The 22,403-nt window shown below is 33.2% G+C and overlaps 2 protein-coding genes across 22 annotated transcripts in view; one reads left to right on the top strand and one right to left on the bottom strand.

The window, feature by feature from the left end:
• The window catches only part of LOC105466141 (catenin alpha 3), a 1,883,635-nt gene that overhangs the window by 681,367 nt on the left and 1,179,865 nt on the right, over positions 1-22,403 (top strand). The gene's annotated exons all lie outside the window — the stretch shown is intronic.
• LOC105466138 (leucine rich repeat transmembrane neuronal 3) overlaps positions 7,616-22,403 on the bottom strand; it is a 184,204-nt gene continuing 169,416 nt past the window's right edge. The window contains exons 3-4 of one of the 2 annotated variants that reach the window (XR_011607356.1): positions 14,898-22,318; positions 7,616-14,390 (exon numbers count right to left, since the gene is read on the bottom strand). Coding sequence is in view for 1 of the 2 variants with exons in the window: in XM_011715119.3 (XP_011713421.1) it covers positions 22,109-22,318 (210 nt within the window). In the remaining variant the exon portion in view is untranslated. Of the gene's footprint in view, positions 22,319-22,403 lie in introns of both variants that reach the window. The other variant, XM_011715119.3, reaches the window with a different exon arrangement.

Genomic DNA, 22,403 nt, shown 5'->3' with positions numbered 1-22,403 from the left:
TTTTTTGGTTTTACCATGACAAATCTCTTTATCTAGAGCTAAGATATGGAAATGTTCTCATTTTATAAACACTATTTGGTTATTTTAGAATGCCCTGATTTGCAGTGGTGGATTCTGCCTGCCTTTTTGTCTACCTAGGAAACCTAAGGCAGGAAATACTTGCAGTATTTCATAATCAAGGAATACTCTGAAATGTCCTTTAAAAATAAATATGATGTGTCACATACCTCAGAGTATGAGTTTACTCCCCCTGAGATAGAATTAAATTTGCTGATGTTTAAAAATACCAGCATGATTGATAAACTATTTGCATTTGACCACCTGTTAATGAATTGTCATTCACTACTTGTTTTCCCTTGCTAAAATTATATTTAAATCACACTGCACAATAACCCATAGATATTAAAAGATTTACAAAGAAAAACTAACAGAATTGTCACACCTCTGATAAGTGAATTATTCTGCAAATTGTAATTATATTTTTAAAATAGATAATTCCAGACTTTCTAGTAAATCTCATTAGTAAGTATGTTTGAGGTTCTAAAGAGGTTCATTGTTTACTTAATTGCCCAAAGTTTGCTTTTCACTGCAAGTCTTTGGCTTTAATTAATGAGTTTTTGTGTGTGTATGTTTTTTCATCTCCAGTAGTAGTATGTCCAATGATGTAGAGAAAATGTATAGCTCAAACAATGGTTAAAGTCTAAGTTTCCTTTTAACACTGAGATTCTGAAAATCTGTGAATTCTTATGTGATCATGGGTATATTACTCTAGATGTTTACATCTGAAATTTGCAGGTGAACATAAATAGAGAGTAGAGATGCTTTACCAAATCTTCCAAAAAAAAAATTCTCACTTTCATTACTTCACACATATCTTCATACTGTCAGTGGATTTGCTGGTTGGTTATTTTGTAGAGCAAATATGAAAACAAATTGATGTTTTCATGAGTATTTTGCTTTACTCTAGTTATATTGGCCTACTTTCTTAGTCCCAAACAATCAAGAAATCGTATTTTTCTCTAAAATCTGGAGAAGTATCTAAGTTCTATTTCCTATGAGAAAGTTTACATCATGGGTCTTAATATTTTCTCTGGTACAAAAAGATAAATGACAGCAGAAAACGATGCTTTAGTTAACATTTTTATTATATATTTCTACATAAACAGTTCTGATTCTTATTAATTTTCATATATTTCAAATTATGTATAATTGATGACATTTATGTGTAGTTTATATGGACTAGGACTGAGAAATTCTTAGTTCATGAGAGGGGAGACATGGCTTTCTAAGCTCTTTTATAGGGCAGGCTCCAAATATTTTTATTAATATCATTTTTATTATATTACTACTATGCTTTAGATAAAATATGCACTCAGAAAATATTTTGGAATGAATGAATTATAACTTAAATGATGCTACATTTAAGTGTTCTTTCTATGCACAATAATTAACTTTGGGATAAGGGGAGGCTATAATACAGTTCATGCTGTTATTAAATAGTGTTATGCCATCTTTCTTGTGAAAAGGGATGACTTTTAATTTTTCTCAAGCTTTGAGATCTTCCACATAAAAGTTAATATCAATGAAATCCTTTAGAACAGAGCAAAGCAGAAGTGAGAAGGGCATGTCCTTGTAAGTTTTATTTCTGCCTGAGAGGCATCTGGGAATGCCAGTGAATGGATATTGGAGAGGAATGGATGATAATGGAAAACTATTTAGAAAATCACCGGCTAAGACACCAGACAATCCTAGCATGTGGTTTGGGAAGCCACACTCTTCCCCACCAGTGCCATTCAATAGAGCAAGTCTCTGGTGTGTAGAAATTTTCAGCATAGTTATTGATTTAGATAATTCTTTTGCATTATTCTTTATTCCAACCTTTACTGAGTATGCTTTTTTTCCTAAAGTGCTGTTTACTGGACAGATGTCTTAGATGTGCCCACTGTTGCCTGAAAGGCAATAACTATTTCAGTTAGCTATTAGCATACTAAGAAAACTTGGGTAATTCCACCCACTTCACATTAATTTGCTCTTGTTGATTATTTGCTGTAATGTGTTAAATAATTGCTCTTGAATCGGTCATGAAAAGCAGTCATTTACCCATTTGATTGCTATAAATATCTATGAAGTCATCCAAATGTGCTTCCATATTATTCAGAACTCTTCTAAGTCATTAATAAATATATTGAACACCTGTGCTAGCACTGATCCCTGAGGCACCTCATTATTAACCTAATTGCACAGCTTCATGATATTTCATTTAACCTTGCTTTTACTACCAAACTTTGTTCAAACCAAGACATTTCAAATTAATAATAAAACTTTACCTTTTATCTCATGATCACCATGGCTTTATAATTGAATTTGCACATTTAAAAAACTGAATGAAATAGTTAGATGTTCACTTTTTTAAAAAGTTCAAACAAAATATTTGTACACTTTTCTCCCAGCTATTTTCTGAAATTCAACTTGTTTACAGTCTTCTTTTCATTGTTTTTCTTCATCAGCTATTTTTAATATGTTAGGATGAAGAAACAATAATTCCATAGTCATAGTATTGTGGTTTTGGATACAATTATTTTTGTGAGTCCCAGCTCCTCAATGCTATTTTATTGCTAGCTGGTACCTCCATCAAACTAGAGCAGGAAAGGGAAAAGGAGATGGAATGTAGTCCGACATTGCTATTCATCAGTGAAGCTATCACAAGTGAAGAATGAGGTTTGAACCTTCTGGTTTAAATCATACTTATGGAGTACAGTTTTTTTTTTTTTTTTAAATATTGGAGCCAGAAGGGACTCTGAAGATCACATGGTTAAATTTCCCTTATTTTTCAGACAAAGAAGCAGAATCCCAAAGAAGTGAGCTGACATTGATGAAGGTCAAACTGATCAGGTCCCTTTTTCTCTATTGTTCAACTCACAGCAGCCTGGCTCAGATTTTCATCATCTTTGTTTCTTACTACCAGTAATAAAAATTTTTGGTCTTATTTGTTCTGATAATTTTGAGATGAATCACATTTAAGCCTCTTTTAGACCATCAGCTATATCTAATTTATTTTTTAAATCTCTAATAGTGTCTTGAACATAGTAAGTTCTCAATAAATATTATTGAATGCATGAATAAATCTAGAAGCACACTGTTTAGTAGACTAAACAATATATACATATATATGCATATACGTGTGTGTATACACATATTAAGTAATGGCTATAGAATTTTTAGTTCTTATTTTACTTATCTCATAGATCTATATACATCACATAAACAAAATCATAAAGCATATTTTATATATTATATATTATTTCTCTTTTCAAAACTGACTTCCAGATGGTTAGGTGCTACGATCCTTAGATTTATTTGAACTGGCTGTTCTAAATAAACTGAATTGTTCTATGATGTAGACTGTTACCTTTATATAAACTTTATCTAATATCACTTGCTCTCAAACTCTCAAATTCAACCAAATTCCCTCATAGATACCTGAGCTATTTTGGAGAGTATAGGCAAAATTCTACATATGAGAAGTGTCCTTCTATAAAAACTAAGGGCAGAGAAGCCAAGATTCTTATTGAAGTTGGTTCCCAGGCTCCCTACCTCCCAAGGGAGGCATTATTAGAGAAGCTTCTGTATTTACCTATTTTATATATTTATTTTACTTTATTTTTTTATTTTTATTTTTATTTTTTATCTTTTTTTTTATACTTTAAGTTCTAGGGTACATGTGCATAACATGCAGGTTTGTTACATATTTATACTTGTGCCATGTTGGTGTGCTGCACCCATCAACTCGTCAGCACCCATCAACTCATCATTTACATCAGGTATAACTCCAGTGCAATCCCTCCCGCCTCCCCCCTCCCCATAATAGGCCCCGGTGTGTGATGTTCCCCTTCCCGAGTCCAAGTGATCTCATTGTTCAGTTCCCACCTATGAGTGATTTTTGATAGTAACATTTCAAAATCATTGAAATGCTATTCATTGCTTTTGGAAGGTCACCACTCAAATCAAATGGTCAACATTCTATCATCTGAATAAGTCAGTCCTTAGAATTGTAAATGCCTTTGAGGTGCATTATGTATTTCAGGTTCATGATTCATCTGCTTTGGGGAAAAGTATTATTTCCTGGCACATGTTCAAATGCTGTAATTTAAGACATTTATAGTAAATTATTATACCACTGTCACAAATGCAGTTGATATGACCCCAGGAATTATGCCTGGGGAATAGTTGACTCATCTAGTTGGATCTGGCTCATTATTCTTTGACATGCTAAAGAAAAAGAAAAAAAACAAAGAAAAAATAACTCTTTATATTTTTTTGTCAAATACCTATGAAACATAGGAATAGTGAGCTGAAATGTAAGTTAAAGAAATAATGTAAATGACCAAGCAGAGAGGATCAAATTGTTAAACTTCTTTAGAGGTGTCGTTTAAACATTTGGCCTAGGAAGTGTCAGACGAAACGTTGTTACAAAACAACTAAAGAGCAACTCTGACCTAAAAGAGAGCCCCTTTCTGCTTCTAGGTTCTGAAGACCCTACTTTTGCCCTCCTCTTCCCACCCTCTTAACCATTTCCCATCATAAAATTCTTTAAAAGTGTTGGTGTAAATCTGTTACTGAAAAACATAACGTCTACAGCATGCTTCCAGAATCTCTCTCATTTTTATTTCCCTCATGGTCCTTTTCGTGATCACCTGGGTGATTATAGTTGTCTTGTTTGCACTGTTGTTAGATTAATTGCTTCCATGAGGCTTTTGCATGAGGCATAGACAGTTAGTGTTGACATAATCTTGAAGTTAGTCAAATATTGGCCCAGAGATGGAATCTGTGGTGTGTAGGGACCAAAGTGCCTCCAAGAGATATGGTCTGAGCTTGTGAAAGAACTGTGGAGGTTCTGAGCTGACACAAATGGCATACGATAAGACAGGCTGGATAGGATTCTTAGATACATAATCCCATTTCTGGGGTATTCAAATTTAAATTTTCCCACACTCTTCCTGGGGTCTCCTTAATCAGGGTTGACCCAAAGCTGCATTAGACTCTACATGACTCATGCTTCAGACCCAAGCCAAGATCTGAGATTTTTAAGAAAATAAGTAATTGAATTATACCCTTTAGGGCTGCTTCTTAGCAGAGGAAAATCACAGAAGGTTGTATCCTTTCCAGGACACCTTCCCCACATGCTACACACACACACACACGCGCGCGCGCGCGCACACACACACACAGACACACCTTTGAGAACCGTCACCACGGTGATTTATTAATAGTGTGTTATATCTTTAAGTACTTAGGATTAGATAAACATTAAGACCTACTGATTAAAATTTCTTATTTAATTTTAGGTGTGTGCTGATAGTTATGTAGGTACAGTTACATCCATATTTATAGTATAACAAAAGTTGATGGCAGCAGAAAAAACAATGAAAAAATCTACAGAGACTCCAGAATAAATACATTTTGTATGGACTAGCTTTAATATTAATAAATCAATTAAATTAGATTTTTACTCATATTTTTATATTGCTTAGATTTATAAATTAATTTCTCTCTATTAAGGAGACATCTCTGTTTTTACATCTCCATGTTACTCTTTGAACAGAATTGAAATATAATCCAGAACCTTGTCTAAGAATATTTTAAAAATGTAAATGTAGAGGCCTTATATTCCAAACTTTTAACTTATTAAATATACTGATTATAGATATATAAGTAGTACATTGGTACAAATTCAGTCTTTAATTTTCAAAGAAAGTTGTGACATAGGAATTATATAATAATTGGGAACAGAATTTAATATTTTGATATACATTATTTTTTTTTCTTTTCTTGCTTCTAATATCTTTCTTGACATTTTTGTGTGTGTGTGTTCTCTTCCTGTCACCCAGACTGAGCTGTAGTGGTATGATCATAGCTCACTGGAGCCTCAAACTCCTGGGCTCCAGTGATCCTCTCACCTCAGCCTCCTGAGTAGCTTGGACTACAGATGTGCACCACCTGCCCAGCTAATTGTTAAAAAACCTTTTTGTAGATGTGAGGGCTCTCACTATGTTGCTCAGGCTGGAAAAATTCTTTTTAAGTATTTTCTAGATGTAAGCTAAAAGTCTATAGGTTGTCATTAAATGATTTGTACCTTGTTTTATTAGCAAAGTTAGCCAAATTCTACCTTGTAGATAATAAACCATGATAGTTATGTCCATACATTTATTCTTTCACCTTCTCTGGTCGCCTAAATCCCTTTTTCTGAACTGCCTGTCTGCCCCTCCAATCCCAGCCCAGTAAGCTATGATCGTACCACTGTACTCCAGCCTGGGTGGCAGAATAAGGCCCTTTCTCTTAAAAACAAAAATTGTTGAGAACTTCATTTCTAACCCTTGCTGACTCTTTTGAAAATAAACCTTGTTGGACTCTAATCGATCACCTGAGAATATGTTTCTACTAGTGGAGAAAGTCTTGAAATGTATCTCCTATTTTGCTTAGTGATCTTTATGTCTGAACAGCAGCATGAGAAGAGTAGTGTGCTGTGTGAGTGTGTATCTGTGGGTTTTTCCACGTATCTTATATGTAAATTGCAAATAAAGGAAGTAAAATTTTAAAGATGAGTCAAGGATGAGATAATGGTACGTGGGCATGATGCTAGGAAGAAAAAAATTAGCATCCTAAAGTTAAGATAATGCCACCATTTCAGTAAGAATAAAAATAATTCTTTTAAAGAATAGTATCTCTGGTTTATTTCCTCATTTCTACCTTTTACTTCTCTCTAAATAATTTCAGAGATCATATTATAAAAGACATATGATGTAGGATTAACAAAACAGGATTAGAAAAAGTATATAAAAAGTATTTACAAAGGAGAAAGCTGGGACACTCCATGGGAATTTTAACATGGTCACCATGATAGTGAATGTAACCCAGTTTTGGGTTTCTGAGCAAAGGTGTAGAGGATAGGATGTGTTACAGACCTCTAGTATTCACTGGGGATGAAGCATAACCGTTTCCCAAGGGAATCTTTTTTCCAGACCTAGCTCTGAAGTACATTACTCACGTGTTTTTTTTTTTAAATGATATTCCATAATGTGATGGATGTATTTCTCAAAAATAATTTTGATTAAATATAGAAGAAAATCCCTGAAGGCTTTTTCCTATATAAACCTGTAGTGCAGATTGAGGGCAGAATCCAGTGCATATACAGAGTGTTATGCAGCAAAACATACGAATTGTTGAATGTAACCCTGTAAAATTAATTCGTGTTAGAATTGGAATGTTCAAGGGAAATATTCCTCTCTGCTCTGAAATTTAGAATAAAAAAAAGAAAGAAAGACAAATGAAATCTTCTTGCCTTGATTCTTAAGACCAAGATTTTTTTTCTCTGAAATACAAATCAGCTTCTATTATCTTACTTTATCCATTCTGCTTACCTCTATCTCAGAAGGAAAACAAGGTAAACTTGACTAAATAAGTGCTGACAAGATTCACTTTAGAGTGATTATATAAATGTATTCTGCAGCTACTTAAAATTCATATTTCAGGCTCTAGTTACATATACTTAAGATATGGATAAATTCCACCAGGCAAAAAGACAGAAAATTGAAAGGAAAAAAAAAGACAAGGGAACCAAGTCAGTAAAAACATTTTAATTACACCCCAAGCCAAAGGAACATTAAAGTTAAGGGAAAGCCTGGAAAAGAAGACATTTTTATGGAAGCATATGATTTTAGATCAAGTATAAAATAAGACAGTTATAACATAACCATAATATATTGAAAAGGGTGGAACATGAAGGTGTATTATCATCATGACCAGTTATAAATAAATCAGTTGTTCATTATTTCCATTGAGAGAACAAACTGATGGCAACATCTATTCAACATGTGAATGATTCATTTAATAGCTTTTCATGCCTCGTTTCTGACACTTTTTTTGGGAGGCTAAAAATACTGAAGTGATTGAAATACACTGTGCTAGAGTGACTTGTACATAATTTGTTACTAACTGGTACTTTTATTTCTAAATGATTTTTTTCACTTCATAATGAAATAGCTTAAATACTAGTTCTTCAGGATTTGCTGTGGTGAGAAACTTACTATTGGAATTTCCTAATCAGTGACAGGTAAATTAGATGGATACTTTGCATGTATTAAATTATAGTGGTATCCTGGGGAGACTGGTGTGTTGTCTGTGATACCATGACTCTGGAGAGAAATGGGAATATCCTGTAGAGGATTTCTTTTTATCTTGCCATCTATTATAATAATATGTTAAGTATATGGAATATACTCCAATAGATAACTTTCTAACACATATTGGTTTAATGAAAATAATCTTGAGATATTTTAATTTTTTAGCAATTGTCCCTAACAAACTTCTGGACCTTTCATAGAATGCCACAGATAAACAGTCATTTAAAACCAAGACCTTCATTATTCAAGGGATTTGTGAAGGTCCTAAATTGAGCCACAGGCAAAGAGCTGTTTTTATGAGAAATGTCAAAGGATTTTTTAAAAGAGGAGTTTAGGCCTTATGTGAATTTTCTTAACCTCTAGTATATTCAATCTATTGAAAAAAAGAAAGACTTACTTTGGAATCTAGGTTTGATTGTCAGGTCTGGCACTGAGTGAAATGTAATCTTATTTATGTTATTTGGTGAGCTATTAGCACTCTATAATATTGTATAATTGGACATTTCATTTTTCAAGATAAATTAATGTAAGCTTTTCCTCTTCTAGTCTTATCACTCACATTGTGTTGGCACATATGTGTATGTCATATGCTATATAAAACTCAAACTGAGAAGGAAATACTGAAGAAGACATAAACGTGAAGAAGAGAGGAAGGGTAAAATAAGCAGAGTAATATATTATTCTCCCTGTGGTTGATTTAGGACCCTGAAACTATAACTGTTCTTCACTTACTCCCTCAGCAAGTTTGCCTGTGATCTGTCCTAATGGAATGGAGAAATTTAAGATGTATTTATTCCACTAATTCAAAGGAATGAAAACTTACTTAGGTTAAGTCTTCCCTCCTTAGAACTATCTCATTATAAGTGTAAGACCCTAATTTAATTTTTCTTCTATTTCTTCCCTTTTCCTTATTTTCTTTTTTAAAAAATTATAACATATTTTCAAGGCAGGAGTTTTTGAGTAATTATAGCAAATGTGATATACACTGGGCAGTTCAACAAAAGTAATAAAATATGGCCTGTTGTCTTGTCATCATTAGCCTAAAATGTTTAATTATGCAGATGTTTTAACGAAAAAATCGTCACAGGTTCTTGCAAAGAGGGTGGGGTACAAACCTGAAAAGAAAGGTAGAGATCATCTAAGGTTTGTGTTTCAGCTATTGTTATACCTTATGAACCTGGAATTTTCAATCAGCAGATGGAGATTTAATAGTATTTTTCAAGCCTTTCTGGAGACTGTCCAATTGTCCAATTACTTGCCATCATCATTCCATCCTGCTCCCCTTGTAGTCCACTCAGGAGTGTAAATGTCAGTATTTCATGCTAATCTTAACAGTCCCAGAGCCCCATGAAATAAAAAGCATATTGATTTTTTTTTTTGTAAACCAAGTGGAGTTTCCCAGACTAGATTTTGAGCCTCTTAATTGGAATACAGAACAATTGTGAAACTTAAAAAATCTAAAGGTTGTTATAATTTAATTTATAGTCACTAACAAATTATAGACTCTTCACATATAAAAGATAAATTCAAAACATTCACATTGAGGATGTTTTGGATATTTAATAGAAGTAGTTGTGGTCTAATGAGTTCAGTTTTTACAGGCTCATTTACTACCACATAGCATGTACCACCCTGTAGAAAACTATCTAGAGTGAAAATTTATATTTTTGAGAAATAATTATTTGTATATAGTATACATTTTATATATTGGGGATTCTCATGGCTGCCTTTGCCATACTGCACACTCTTCATAATCCTCAAGAGTATTTTAGAATATTAGGCACAATTCCCTTGGCATTCATTAAAATAGCATTATTCATGATGACTTTCTTCGAGTTAATACTGATATGTTCTGAAATTCTAAAATTAAAATACATTCATTTTCTTTCTTTCTTTGTCTTTTTTTTTGAGACGGAGTCTCACTCTGTCACCCAGGCTGGAGTGCAGTGGTGCGATCTCGGCTCACTGCAAGCTCTGCCTCCTGGGTTCACGCCATTCTCCTGCCTCAGCCTCCCCAGTAACTGGGACTATAGGCACCCGCCACCATGCCCGGCTAATTTTTGTATTTTTAGTAGAGACAGGTTTTCACCATGTTGGCCAAGATGGTCTGGATCTCTTAACCTCATGATCTGCCTGCCTCCGACTCCCAAAGTGCTGGGATTACGGGCATGAGCCACCATGCCCAGCCTTCATTTTCTTAAGTAGGAAGATCAGAGAACTATGCCTTAAACTGGTTGCTGAATTCACTAATACTATTTTGGTTCATCTTAATGCGAAGTGCATTCTTGAAAATTTAAATAAAAAAGTGCCATGAGCACAAAATAAACATTGGAATCCTTTGAGAGTAATGGTATTCTCATAAAGAGAAGTGTTTGTTAAGAAAAGAAATACATATTTAAAGATGCAAAGAGTCAATGGTACCAAGCAACTTCCAAAACAACTGTGCTTATTGGTATATCAGGCAAATTCACCATCTTACTAATTTTTCCCTACTTTTAAATGAAACATTTTATAGTAATAGAACAAAAGACAAAAGAGTCTACATGAAACCTAATTCTCATTCATTTTCATATCAGTCTTATGCCATAACCTGTAGATGATAAAAATTTAAATTACACAATATACCCTTTCTACATGTTTTCACATATTCCTGAAGTTGGAATTGTCTTATAGGCTTTTTAACCCACATAGGTAGCATTTTAATGGACATTTTAGAAATGAAACAAAACAGAAAACTTCTGACCGTACATTACATTTATTTATTAATTACTCTAAGTTTATTCAATAAAATTGCATATTTTTTATTTATCATGGAATAGCTAAATTAAATCCTTTTCATCTGAGGATTAATTTGAAAAGATTGTGGGAAGGGGTAATTTTTTCAAAATTTTATTTGACATATAGACTAGAAAAAACTGAGTAGCTATATGGGGAGAATACTAGACTCAGAAACTATTAGAGTCCTAGTTTTCTGGATGATAATACCCACAGACATCTAAAGACTTCTAAATTTTAGTTAGGAGCTGGATGTGGAGCCTGTAGGACAGACCTGGGTTTTATAAATGGCAAACCTAAAGTTTCTCAAATAGCATTTACTCTGTGAGGCCTTTTCTGATTTGCAGTAAACCCGATCATTTCACAGTATCATGTACAGACTTCATTTTTAGAAATATCACATTGAGTCACAATAACTTATTCACTATAAGTATCGATCACTGTGTCTCACATCACAGTAACTGGAATACCGTAATACAAATGAATAAATGCTTATTTTATTGATTAGAATTAAAAATATCAAAATATCATATTAAATTAAATGTATATTAAATGTAAAATATAGAGAAGACAAGACACATTGAACAAATACCCATGAATGAAAATTGTACCTCCCAAATAAACACAGAGATAACCGTAAATTAATAGTCCAAGTGATGAGCAGAGTTTGATGAAGAGAATATTTCTCCACTTGAAAAATTCAAAAAACTAAAGTAGCTTCTTATGCATGTTTCAGATTATAAATATATATATTTGACTGTATTTTTTAAATGACAACTTTACTGACAATTATTTGTACTTTTAAGGCAGAAATATTTCTGCATATTCCTAAATGTCAGTGCATTCATAAACTAAAAATACTTCACTCTAGTGAAAAATAATTCTAAGTAAATGTACATTCTAGTACTGGTCTGTTTGCTATTGTTGCAGGACTTTTCCTTATTTCAGCTAAAGATAGGCCTCTTGTCCCATGGCCACGAAAATTCAGGTTCACAGACAATTTGAATGGTGAGTAAGACAGCGTTTTATTGGTTGAAAAGAAAAAAAAGGGGGAAACAGGGACTCTCCGCAAGGGCAGAGTCCCTGCTAGAGCACTTCCTGCTTAGCCACTTGAATCCCAGGTTCCACACAGGAAGAGGAGGGGGCAGGCTCTTCCTTGCTGCAAATGGACTAGAACCTGTGTGTGAGTCCACCCAAGTGCACATTCCCAGTGTGCAGACTGGTTGGAGTTTTGTCAGGGACCCCTCACACCTGGCTGTCTCACTATCAACTAAATGATTTTGATCATGGTCTTTAATAATATTCTACTGTAGTTTGTTTGTAAAATATAGCAATCAAAAATGATTTTTATTTTTACTCTTTGAAATAAAAATTCTGGTTAATATTCACCAGTACTGACATAAAGACTAAAAAAGTTGAAAAAAAGAAAGTCAATCAATCTAAAGGATGTGTTTTCATTTGTGCCAAACAGTAGTTTGACGGAGGATGTTACAATTACTAGCTTTTAAAAAGTTTTTTGATGTAATTCACATAATTATTTGAAATTAATACCATTTCCTGGATCTGTCTTCAAAATGGTTTATGAACATTTTATTGAAACTGACATAACATTTTAAACAAAGGATTAATATGCTTTTCCCCCACCCCAAATAAGATAAAATAGAAATGTAAAGAGAATCAGAGTTCAGAAAAATTTGGGAAATATTTATGCCTGCCTAGAAAGGCCAAGAGATTTACTGTGGTGAGAGTAAAATTTGGCTCTGAACTTTTAGGCAATCAGGACAAAAATTGAGCCTGGTCTTTTTCTTCCAGAGAAGCATGAATCTAACAAATCCTATTGGAATAATAGATGTCAGTAAATAAAAATATAATATTCTCCCTTCACTGCCCTCCCATCTTTGTCTGGCCCATCTGAATACTGCTAGTTTTAAGTTCTATGTCATTTATCACTTTTGCCTTGAGATATTCCCAACAACCTTATTAACTTTGATTTTATCTTCTCCTAACTGCTGTTTACAGTTGCAGGTATTAAACTTAGTTCTTGAATTTTATTTCTGTTGAATATGGATGTCTTTTCTCTTTGCTAAGACTGTAAGTCCATTGGGGACAGGGACTATATCATATACTCATGTATCTCTAAAATTTTCTTACCTTCCAATGGGCATATATTAGGTATGTAATAAACACATCAATTATATTGAAAAAAAAAAGTCTCAGTGATAGCCTTAAATAGGTAGAATTTTGAACTTAACATTGGGGTCCATAGAGTGGTCCTTAAATGAGCAGTTAGAGGGGTCAGTTTTTCAATAGATCGGTCAACTGGATTTGAATCCTTGTTGCACAATTTACTAGCTATATGTTATATAATTGCTCTGTGCATCAGTTTCTTATCTTCCTCAGGGAAAAACAATAGTATCTACTTCATAGGATTATTATTAATTGTTTTTCATATTAATGTTGACTGAATGAATGAATACACATAAAATGCTTAGAAAAGTAAACATTCAGTAAGTGTTAGTTGTTATGTTGTCTTAAAGTGCTTGGCACTAAGCCGTTCTGTCTGAAAATAAATAGTCATTCTTTGTGGTAATTGCAGAACACAATCAGTTGTCTGAACTCTGTCCTCAGAAAGCGAAAGTATATGACAACAAAACCATGTTTTCATTACAGACAATAATATTTATATTATCAGTGGCAGGAAAGCATGCAGTTATCTGAAAATTATATCAGATTATTAAGTTAAAAAGAAGTGGCCCCAAACTACATTTCAGTTTTATATTACATAAAATGTTTGTATGTTAGAAACTCTTCTTCCAATCCACCTGTGGTAGTACCAATGTGCCATATCAAGTTCACATGTTTTATCCCGTAACTTGATCCAAAGGCAAGGGAAAAGCTGATAAGGGCTACAACCCCAATTATGTAATTCTTCCACAAAATGATGAAATGTAACAAGGGTTCATTGTTAAATAGCTGTGTGTTAAAGCCAGTGTTGGCTCAAGAAACTCAGGTTTGAAGTTTGTTAAAGAGGAAACTGGCAGGGAGTTTTGAAGGACGTCCGTTAACTGAACTTAAGTTTCCATCGCATCCAAAGGCAAAAAAATGTTGACATCACAAGGATCTCAAGCTTTTCTCCAGATAGCATGTAAGTTCAGAGATGTTCAGCGTCTTTCCCTAGACCTCTCTGGTGTTAAGTGTAGTCAGACTAGAGCTGGTGTGGGCTTTCGGGCTTTTGCCTCAAGGCAATATTTTTCTTATTTTATAAATTTATATAAAATAAGACCTGTAGCGAGGACTTTAAAGATAATATTTCCAGCTCCCCACTATGGTGGTCATTCCACTCTGATAATTGCCTTATGATAGAACAGAAAAACAGCGGTGACCAATCTTTCACCACATTTTCATCAGACTGTTTAGGGCATTGTATTTATGGATCTGTAATTGAAAGCAAATATATCATTGATATAAAACAGCAAGGACAGATGGAGTACATTTAAAATTACAATTAATTTCTCAACATCAGATTTTGACTAGGTGTATGTGAATTAATGTAATTACTCATATGGTTGAAGCAGCAATTCAGAGTTTATAATTTTGGACTATTTCAAATTTGACCTTGGAAAGATCATGTAGCATTTAGTTTAAATCTTTTTCTCTATCTATTCAGTTTCTCTCTAGAGAAATAATAGAAATAGTTCTTGGACTAATTTTTATTCTTAATAGTCTCTCTTTTGGTAGAATTCCATCTATCTATCTATCTATCTATTATCTAATATGTATTGCCACCACAAATACCACATTCCTCTTATATCCCCAATATCCACGTTAGCCTTTATGATGACACTTGTTGGCATAAATGTTATTGTAAATTTTAATAATGGGTCTTAGTTTTTAAAATTACTTGCAGATTATTTAATAATAAATCACATTCCCTTCACTTACCTTGGTATGTGTAATTTTTGTCTTCTTTGTTGCCTTTCACCACATCTTCAACCCACATAACAGGAGCATCTTTGTTGTCCACAATCAGAATTATTCTACATATTTCAGATAACATTTCTGTATGGTGGTAATGGTGCCAGAATGAGAAGACACAATGATATTAGATCCAGGGTGCTAGAATTTCTTTCTTTGCTGAATTTATTGTTTTAAACTTATAGCCTAATTTTTATCACAGTTATAGATGTGACCATTTTTAGTAGGAGGCGTGACTTAGAGAGTGCTTTACTGGCTCTTGAATGCTATATGTATTATGGAAGTATGTTTTTCATGGATGCTACATGTTCAGATCCTGTGATGGAGTAAAATGCTAATGTAGTTAAACCAATGAGATTACTTGCACTTGTGGAGTTCAGGGAGAGATAGAAGAGATAACTCAGAGGTTTAATAAAAAGCTCCTGAGGCACTAATGGAGTCGAGAGACTAAGAATCATTTGTGAATAGCTGAGACTGAGGAAGATGTTTTTCAAGATGTGAGTTTAAAAATAAATTTCAACAAATAATTTTATTTGTCCATCTCCACATAGTAATGAAACAAGGAAATGATATTTATTTTATATTTAAACTACATATTACATTCTGAGTAGGACACGTAGAGTCTGCCTTGTTATAAAGGTTATCTTTCAGCCTCCTTTGATGTAGTATGCTTCCAGATCCCATATCATCTGTGTAAGTTACAATACTCCTGTAAGGAGTATTGCCATTTAAAATAATTCACAAGAAATGTTCTGTAGCCCAAGTCATATCATTGCCAGTTACAGTTTGTGACTGTAGATTATTGGTGTTTTTCTCCACTTTGTCATTTGCAGTTGGTGACTTTATTGATCATTTATCCATATAGTTTTGGCTAAAATTTGCAACCTCCCCTCTTTTTTTTTTTGGCCAGTTGAAGGTTATATTATTGATATTTCTTTATCATATTTTGGCTGTAAATTTATAAAGAACTGAGGTGATTGGAAATAAAAATATGACATCAATATTCAGGGGTATTTATGTTTTGAAGAATTTTTTTTTCAAATGTCTACTCTTTTTAGGAAACCATGTATAAAACTTAAAGAAAATATTGGGTGTTTTTTTCCATTAGACTGCTGGTTTAGGATATTGAAGGAAGTCTCTACACAGTGTAAGATAATTTTTCTATTTGGAAATAGAAAGGCAAATACTTTTTCTGCTGTGTTCAACACCCCCCATTAAAATATATAAGCCTTGTTATATTGATTATAATCTCTTCTCACTTTTGAAAATGTGCTATCGGGGGTAGGAGCACATCCTTAGAGCCTAACAAATCTAAATCTGAATCTCCAGCTCCACTGTGTGAGTCTTGGCAAGTTATTTAATTACTATGAGCCTTATTTTCCTTTCTTTAAAATAGTGGTTATACTTCTCTGCTAAAATGCTTTAAAAATGAGACAAGGAGGACATAGTGCCTGATACATCATAAATTACTTCCTGCCTCTCTCCCCACATCCAGCTTTTCAGTCGTTATATTCATGGGTACAACTAACAAGTAACTAATCCAGCTGCCTTAAGACTGTTTTCAGATATGCCTCTTGAAAGAGTTAATGGGGAATAAAATCTATAAACAACAGTCTGTCAGGAAGCAACCTGAGCATTTTATGTATAGTTGTCTTTTGGTATGCTTTCCTCAGTCAAGAAAAATGTTCAGTCAGGCTTAGAAAACTAGATTCACATTGATATGGGAAAGCACAAGAATTCACAATTTTATATTAGAATAGAAAGCAATTGAATGACTTGGGAAAAGTAAATTCATTTGAGCAATATTTTTCAAAACTTAGCATGCATTAGTATCACCTCAGTCATGTCTTAATGCACATTTTGGGATCCATCCCAGTGATTCTGATTCAGTAAATCTAGTATTGACACAAGGGATTTGGAGTCATCTTGACCTCTCACTAGTAACTTCAAGGATATAATAAGTGACAAAGTTTAAACAAATAAAATTATTTGTCAACTTTATCCATCCATGTTGTCTTACCACTATTTTCCACATTAGTCCAGATAAAGTCAGTAAGTGGAAATGACTGAAACTGCTCATATTGACCAACTCAAAACCTGGAGTCAGAGTGCCATTTCCTGTAGGCTGAGGCAAAGACTGTCTTGCAGAACCTTTAAACCATGCAGTACAAGTGTGCTGCATTATAACAACGCAAGGCATATGGAAATCAATTTTAAAAAGATAAATTAGTGGGTAATATTTTAGATTAGAAAACAATTTCAAGGTTCCTTTATCACAAGGTCTCTTGATACATTTGAAATATTATTTGATTTACACAAAACAAATTTTCACTCACCTTTTCAGAAAGACAAATATCATATAACACAAATTTATAAATGAGAGCTAGGAGGAAGAAACGTAGTAGCCTAAGTCCTAGATGGCTGAGGCACTCTGCTGCTGTAAGATCACTGTCCTTCATAGAATAAAAAAATCAACAGTGGACCTTTTAAAACGTGAATTTTACCCTAAAGAAATTAAATATAAGTTGCCTCCCATCTCACAATAAAACTGTAATACAAGTCATGAGAGACCTTCAAAAAAGACCCACCACCACTTTGATGTGTGTGTGTGTTTGCTTGGTTTTAAATTTTCAAATGTTTCTTTCCCATTAATATTGATGATAAAATGAAGCCCAATTGTTGATTGTCCAGGTACCCTACCTTTGGGACAAATCAGAATTTTGAAAGCATTGCTCCTGGGTCCTTTGCACTTGGCACCTCCCTATTTAGAGACAGTTGGGGAAAATTGGGAAGGTCATGGGAGGAGTTGGAAGCTCTTCCTTATTGCAAGACCAATTCATCTGCACCTTGAGACTTTTTGATGAATTAGGAGATTGTTATATTACCCAACATTATAAACTGTTAAGAGCTGTGCCAATATAAGATGCTACTATATCTATTCTGGAAAATTTTCACCTTTTCTCCTGAGACCAAATACTTGCCAGTCCCATAACCTCTTCTTTTGTGTGCTCTGACATACCCAGAACATCTGCATTTCTTTCATACAGCTTAATAACAACAATTCACATCAGGTATTGGTTTTCATGCATTCAGTTTCTTATTTTGAATGTTTAGTTTGAGAGATGATATCTGTCTTCCAGTGAGGAACAATCAAAAACAAATATATTTTTACTCTCATATACAATAGTTTTATTTTAGAAAATATTTTTGCAAAAAGATTTTACTATTTCTAAGCAGTCTATGGAGTCAGAGAGATCTGAGTTCAAATTAGGATTATGTGATTAGTCTTGAGTGTTAAATTTGGAAATGTTTTCTTTCCTTGTAAAAATGTAATTTGTATTAAAAATCTGTATAGTTTCATGGTTTTCTAAAACATTCAGGAGGGACTAGAAATAGAGACTTGACAAAAATGAGTTGATCAGTAAAATATATTATTTGCAAGTTAGCATATGTTTTAGGTTCTATACATCAATTTGGATAAATTATATTTTATTTTTCTTATAAGGAGAATAGAGAAAGTTGTTCTCTATTATTACAAGTTAAAAAAAATTCATGGTTTAAGAAGAAATCTTGCCAAAAGCAAAAAAGAAAAAGAATTTTATGTCTTCCCAATTAGCTCCGAATTGAACATGTGTTCAGTTGACAAAGTATTGAGCATGTGTTCAACCCTGTACTATGGATCTCTTTTATACTTATGCAGTCTCAATTTAGAAGGTCTTTAGGTTTTTCCTTGGGGTTTCTTTCCTTGTGCTTCCTTGATTTTATGTCTGTACTTTGGGGCCTACATGCATCCACATCTTGGGAGCATCTGTTCTGTACATTTACAAACGAACTTGTATGTTAAGAAATATGTGACTTGTTAAACTTTTTGAACAGAGTTTTAATGTGAGAGCCCATAGTAGAACACAGAAATAATTCAGTTAGCTAATATTTTACAGATGGAGAATGGAATTAAAGTAGGGATTACTAAACAACATGTCAAAAAATACATATATATATATATGTATTTTTTTTTCTTTCATTCTATCCATTATCTCTGGAAGTTCTCTGGCTCTGATCAGAGAAAGAAAGCTTTTAGTATAGTGGAAAGACTAACAGCCTGTAAATTTTGAGAATAATTCAACTGCACCAATTATTAGCCCTGTGTTTTGGGGTGAGGGCTCAACTTCTTTGAGATTAATGTGTCTTCATAGGGTTGTTATGAAGACAAAATGAGATAATTTATGTAAAATGTGATGTGTAAACTTCAAAACACTGCATAACTTTATGGTTTGCTGCAACTGCTGGTTGTTATTGTAACCATGCTGAGTCAACCTCTCCATTTTTCAACTCCAAGCATAAGTAAACATTTCAGTTGTTTAAATCGGTGAGGAATAGACAGGAAGGGAGACATAGGAATGGGGGGTAGAAGGAGGAAATGGAAGATTATTGAATGCTGAAAAAGGTAGATTAGAAATGCAAGTTTTAGACAAAAACTGAAATAAATTGGAAATATGTGATAAAGATTCCAGACACAATCTTTCTATCAGATTGTCACCACCCTCACCCTTAACCTGGACATGGCAGAATAAAAATTAAGCAAAAATAATAATAATAATCCAGCATTTTTGTCTTGTTAAATACCCTTTTGGTTGAATTTAAAGATGAGAAGTCTCAAAATTCCTGGCTTGTTTGGTGTAGCTTAGGGCCTTGGTTGCACAGAGCTGTGGTTCCAAGGATTGCTTCTATTTATAGTGTTTCACTTTAGATGAACGTAAAATATTTAAGAAAGAAAGTGGTTTCCTTCAGGAAATCAAGGGCATACACTTGTAAGACTCCTTGGAAACTTTACATTTCTAAAAATCATTATCAATTTGAATGTTTCTAGAAATAGGTTTATTAGTAGATAAACCTATTTATTAACAAATATGTTAATTTGTGCTTGTTTACACAAATTAATTCTTCCTTTTCTGTCTTTGCAAGGACAACTTCTAATGAGAAAGCTTGCAAATGACATTTTGGTTTACATAATAAATAAAATTTTGCGTTTGATTTTAGACTCACAAATCATAGCTTTATAACCCTTTATAAATTTGCTAACGACGTAAAGCCAAATTTCAATGTAGAAAATTAAGAACACTCTAAGAATAATACATTGCAAGGAAATTAGAAAATGGAAAACATAAAGATTAAAATTAGATTTAAAATGACAAAAATTTTTGAATAGCAAATAATTTATGCAAAATATGTTACAAAATCTGGGATGCTAAATAGTTGACACAAGTACTGTGTTTGACATTTAGTTTCATTTGAATTAGTAATAGAATTTGCTTCTTCCAACATTTACATCTTTTTTTCTTTCTGACTTTAAATATTTTCCACAAAAATTTGCTCCACAGTTTTTGAGTTCATTCTTCTTGAAGCTGCTTTTAAATTTGCTGTGACAAACCTGCATAAAACTAGATTTTGTAGATATAATTTCTTTGGAAGAGATAAAAATTTAAAAGTTTGATGTTGTTTTCAGTTATTCTTTTCTTCATTGTTTTCATTGACCCCTGTTAGATTGATATGCCAATCTACTTTTGATGGCATGAATATAAAATGACAACATAAAAGCACTTCTAGTGCAACAGTAATTGAAACTTGCAGTTTTCCATTAAAAAAAAAAACACAAGAATGCATGATTACTATTGATAACGTAACAATATTTTCAAACAATAACCTATGTCAAGCAAACAGCACAAACAAGTTGATTATTTCAGCTTCTCAAAACTCAGGTTTTCTTAATTTGATTTGAGTTAACTTTATAATACAATCGTGTAATCAATATGTGATCTGGGCTGGTGTCAAATTACTCTGAGTTATTTCTTTGATAATTTGGAGGTGACTCCCATTATGGATAGCAATATAAACAATTTAGAACATACTAAGGATGTTTACAGTCTACTCGAGTGATAAAGTTCTGCACCCTGGCTCATATCAATATTGAACGAGCTGTACATGTTTAAAATTCTTCCTCAGGAGAGAAATGATGTAGTGCACAATGCAAAAAAAAATTCATATGTTTCCTTTGAAATGTTTCCAAAATACTGGTCTCATGGTTCTAAATAAAAAGTTGTCTTAAGAACCAGGCACATTTTGCACTGACTGATGGTTACTTTTAGGCAAATGGCTATGGGTTAATTAGGAGAAAAATTGCTACTGTACAATTATTATGCACTATACTCCCACCTTGGCCTGAAAATAATGAGATGTAACAAAAGTTTTTATTTGTCACTGGTAGCTGCACCTTTTAACTGTATCACAAAGTCTGTTGCTGTGGTTACAGCCTTTGTTTCCAGTGATGTTTTGTCCATGCTTCCCCCCAACCCTTAACAATGGTTACTCAAAAGAATGAAATAATGAATCATTCATTCGGAAATATGTTAAAATATCCCTCTTTATCATTACATTTCACTGCTTAGAAACTAGGCTGTAATTCAAGGCAACAGTTAAGTCTGAGAACTGTTAAAAAAATCTTTGATTTTTTTTTTCATTTTTAAGAAAAACCTGTCTATGTAATTGAAGAACCTCTTACAAGTCTGAACAATTAAATCATTTTTGGTTAATGTATTATTTCTGGAACAAGTAGATAAAATTCTACGCAGTAAGCATAATAAAAATCGTGCATGTTTCGCACAGCACAGAATTTTAGAGTCAAGGTTTCTGGGCACAAAAGCAGTAACAAAACAGTCCCTACAAAACTGAGTAACTCTGAATAACACAAGAAATAATTTTTGTTAATTTAAAATTTTAGAAACTGAAATGTGTAAAGTTTTTAAAGTAAAATGTAATTAAATTATGGTACTGTACATACCAGTTGTTTCTACAATTGAAACTTTACAATATGAAAAATACATTAGCTTTGTACAGTTTTTACAGGTAGGTAGGATGAGTTTTGAAAAAAAGATTCTTTTATTTTTCAGGGTCATACTCTGTTTAAGTCAAAAAATACTGCACAACTTAGCTAATTACAAAGTGTAGACTTAAAACAATTCATGTCTTCTTTATTTCATGAATCAATCTTGGATTTTTTGTTAATTTGAACAGGGGATTTTGTGTTTTGCTTTGTTTTTAGAGTCCACAATGAACACATCTTCCTCATTTTGTCCTTGAGGTTACAAAGTTTGGTAGCAACCCTGGGCTACCAGTGATCTCAGTTAAGCTAGCTGCTGTTTATGGTCACTGATTCGGCCAGCTGTTGTGATTGTGCTCAGGTCCAGCTCAGTCTCTAGGTGTGTTTCCATCGTATCTTCCTGTGCATTCGTTTCAAAGGACTTATGGGAGAGAAGTTCATGATGCACCCCACAGTAACTTATTGTGGGCTGGTCGTATGCCAGAAAGGTTGACACATTCATTGATAAAGGTATCTGGGGAAAAATGACATGAGAAAAGTCAGTTACATGACAGAGAAAAGATAGACAACTTTAGGGGAAAGATTTAGAGACTGAAGTG

Source organism: Macaca nemestrina, chromosome 9, assembly GCF_043159975.1.
Source record: "Macaca nemestrina isolate mMacNem1 chromosome 9, mMacNem.hap1, whole genome shotgun sequence".
NCBI lineage: Eukaryota > Metazoa > Chordata > Mammalia > Primates > Cercopithecidae > Macaca > Macaca nemestrina.
Note: the sequence above shows the minus strand (reverse complement) of the source record. Positions and strands in the feature narration are given on the sequence as shown.